General features: G+C 58.6%; 1 protein-coding gene across 1 annotated transcript in view; it reads left to right on the top strand.

Annotated features, from left to right (window-relative positions):
* Positions 1 to 2,836, top strand: part of PRR12 (proline rich 12) — a 45,055-nt gene that overhangs the window by 41,201 nt on the left and 1,018 nt on the right. Inside the window, exons 12-15 of the mRNA XM_045292632.1 lie at positions 46 to 143; positions 2,134 to 2,280; positions 2,384 to 2,548; positions 2,601 to 2,672. Coding sequence (XP_045148567.1) covers positions 46 to 143; positions 2,134 to 2,280; positions 2,384 to 2,548; positions 2,601 to 2,672 — 482 coding nt within the window. The remainder of the gene's footprint in view (positions 1 to 45; positions 144 to 2,133; positions 2,281 to 2,383; positions 2,549 to 2,600; positions 2,673 to 2,836) is intronic.

The raw sequence follows: 2,836 nt of genomic DNA, 5'->3' as shown, positions 1-2,836 counted from the left end.
CCGGGGTTCTCCTGACACCCTGCCCACACCTTCCTCGCCCTCCAGATGAGCTGTACCTCCCGCCCATGCGGAAGATTGACGGCCTCCTGAATGAGCACAAAAAGAAAGTCCTGAAGCGGCTGTCGCTGAGTCCCGCCTTGCAGGTGCCAGGGCTGGGCTGGGGCTTGGGGTTCAGGCTCAGAGGGCTCCAGCCGGCACAAGCCAGGGCATCAGGTCCTGCCAGGGGCTCACCAGACAGGGTGTGCTTGGCCAAGAGAACAGCTGGCGTCGGAGGGATGGCCAGCTGGGGGTTTCCTACAGCTCTGAGGGCCTAGAGGAAGGAGGTGTTACAGGTCTTGGCCAGGTGTGGGTGGGAGCCCCGTGAAGGTCCAGGGTGGGCTGCCTGGAAAGCCCTAGAGTGGCCCAGCTTACGGAGGAGAGGTAGCGGCTGGATGCCAGCCCCTGGTCTGCGCTCGAGGTTTCTCCGGCGAGGTCGTGCAGGTCTGAGAAATCTGCCCTGCTCACCGTCCTCTGACCTCTGTCGCTTCCTGCCTGACATGTTCGGGGTCCCAGCTAAGGCACTGAGATGGAATGTGAGGCTGGTGCCCGGAAGGCCAGTCTAGAACGTCAGGGAGGGTGCGAGCCCTATGGGTGGCAAGATGGTCTAGACTGGAAAATTTCTGGGTGGACCCCAAATTTTTTTTTTTTTAATCATTTTATTGGGAGCTCATCCAGCTCCTATCACAATCCATCCGTCCATCCATTGTGTAAAGCGCATTGGTACATTTGTTGCCATCATCATTCTCAAACCATTTTTTTTCTACTTGAGCCTTTGGGATCAGCTAGCTCCTCATTTTTTCCCCTCCTTCTCCCACTCTTACCCAGAGCCTTAACTGAAGAATCCTAGGGCAGCGGAGTCCTGGGCTCGTTTGGACAATTCTGGGTGGGTCATGGGGCTGTTGCTGAGAATCTTGGGAGAGACTGTTTTCAGCCGGCGCTGAGAATTTTGGGTAGTCCAGCCCAGCTCGTCCCGAGAATTCTGGAGTATGCTTTACTGGGTGACTCAGAATTCTGGGAAACTCCGGAGCATAGTCTGTCGTTTGGTCAAAATGCGGGAAGTGAACACGGAGACTTGGCCCCCGAGAGTTCTGGGATAGAATTGAAGGTTGGCGATGAGCTCACATGTTAAGCGGGGTGGGGGTGGGGGAAGTTAAGAATGACTTCTGGAGAGTCCTGGGTAGGCTGTCAGGGTGAGTGGGGATTCTGAAACGCATTGGTTCCTAGGCTGGTGTTGAGAATTCCGAGGGAGAAAGTTCATGCCATCCTGAACACGCTTGACAGGGCGTTCCTTTCATCTGAGAGTTTGTCATGTGAGCTGTTGAGGATTCTGGGACGGGTCCTCAGACTGGCGCAGAGCATTCTGGAATGGAATGTTCTAGCTCTGAGAACTAGCTGGAATGTCTGGGTGTCTTGGAGCCTTGTGGAGCCACTTGTTGAGCTTGGCCTGCGAATTCTGTGATAACGGCTGGCCCGTTGGGCAGTGGGGGAATTCCTGGGAGGATGTTTCCTCTCACTCCCAGGATCTGCGAGCCCAGAAACTGGCGGTGCCAGAAATTCTGAATGGAGGTGTGGCAGCTCTGAAAATTCTGGAAGATGCCCTTGTTAGTCTCCTCAGACTTGCGGAGTAGATTGGCCCCCCGAGGGTTTGGGTGGACATTGAACTGATGGGAAGGTGGTGACCTAGCATGTCAAGGTGTCTCCGAGGACTCTGGGTGGGGTGTCGGGCCGTTCTTGGATGCGGGATTTTGATTTAAGTTCTCTGGGTAGAAGCCGGGGTAGGATGTTCTGAAGGATTCTTTGAGGGACAGTAGTGGAAGAGAGAGCCAGGTCTACAGACTGCTGGGCTGTGCCTGAGGAATCTGCGTGGACCGTTCAAGTGTTGGAAAGTTCTAGAGTCATCTCGTGAGCTTGGGCATTCAGGGTCCCAGCGTTCTGGGGCAGATGCTTGGGTTAACCCTGAGAATGATGGGGGTGGCTCTCCTGTCTGGAGAATCCCACGGTGGAGGCAGGAATGTTGACAGGTCCCGGCCAGAAGAGATGCTGCTGGGTGGCCACCCGTGCAGGCATTGCACTGATGCCGTTGGCTTTTCCCAGGATGCTCTGCACACGTTCCCACAGCTGCAGGTCGAGCAGACTGGCGAGGAGCCCCCTGAGGACGGGGCCGTGCGGCTGAGGCCAGCCGGGGAGCCCTACAACCGCAAGACGCTCAGCAAGCTCAAGAGGAGCGTGGTCCGAGCCCAGGTGAGTGCTGGGGGCCGGGAGGGGCTGGGCCGCACGGGGAGGAGGCTGCCCGCCCGGGCTGGGCTGGGCAGGAAGACTGAGCCAGTCCACTCTGCCTGCCCAGGAGTTCAAGGTGGAGCTGGAGAAATCCGGGTACTACACGCTGTACCACTCGCTCCACCACTACAAGTACCACACCTTCCTGCGCTGCCGCGACCAGGTGAGGCCCCGAGAGCCCTGCCCCTCCCTCTGCACTGCCCCAGCCTCCTCCGCAGACCCAGGAGTCCAGGCGCCCAGCCCTTTTGTTCTCAGCCCTGGGCGTCCCTGCCCCTCTCCTTTAGATCCAGGTGGGCTCGCTCCTGCAGACCCAGGAGTCCCCTTCCCTCAGAAGCCAGGAGTCGGACTCCCAGCAAGTGGGCTCTGAAGTGTGTCCCTCAGACCCAGAAGTGTGGGCCCCCAGCCGCTGCTCCCTCAGACCAGGGGTCCTGACCCACGGCCCTCCTCCCTCAGACCAGGAGTCCAGCCCCTGCCCCGCCCTCAGACCAGGAGTCCTGACCCCCAGCCCTCCTCCCTCAGA

The sequence above is a fragment of the Echinops telfairi genome, unplaced genomic scaffold (genome assembly GCF_000313985.2).
Source record: "Echinops telfairi isolate 266 unplaced genomic scaffold, ASM31398v2 ScPeMD7_655;HRSCAF=1070, whole genome shotgun sequence".
Taxonomy (NCBI): domain Eukaryota; kingdom Metazoa; phylum Chordata; class Mammalia; order Afrosoricida; family Tenrecidae; genus Echinops; species Echinops telfairi.
The sequence above is the reverse complement of the archived record's forward strand: the minus strand, read 5'-3'. Positions and strand labels throughout refer to the sequence as shown.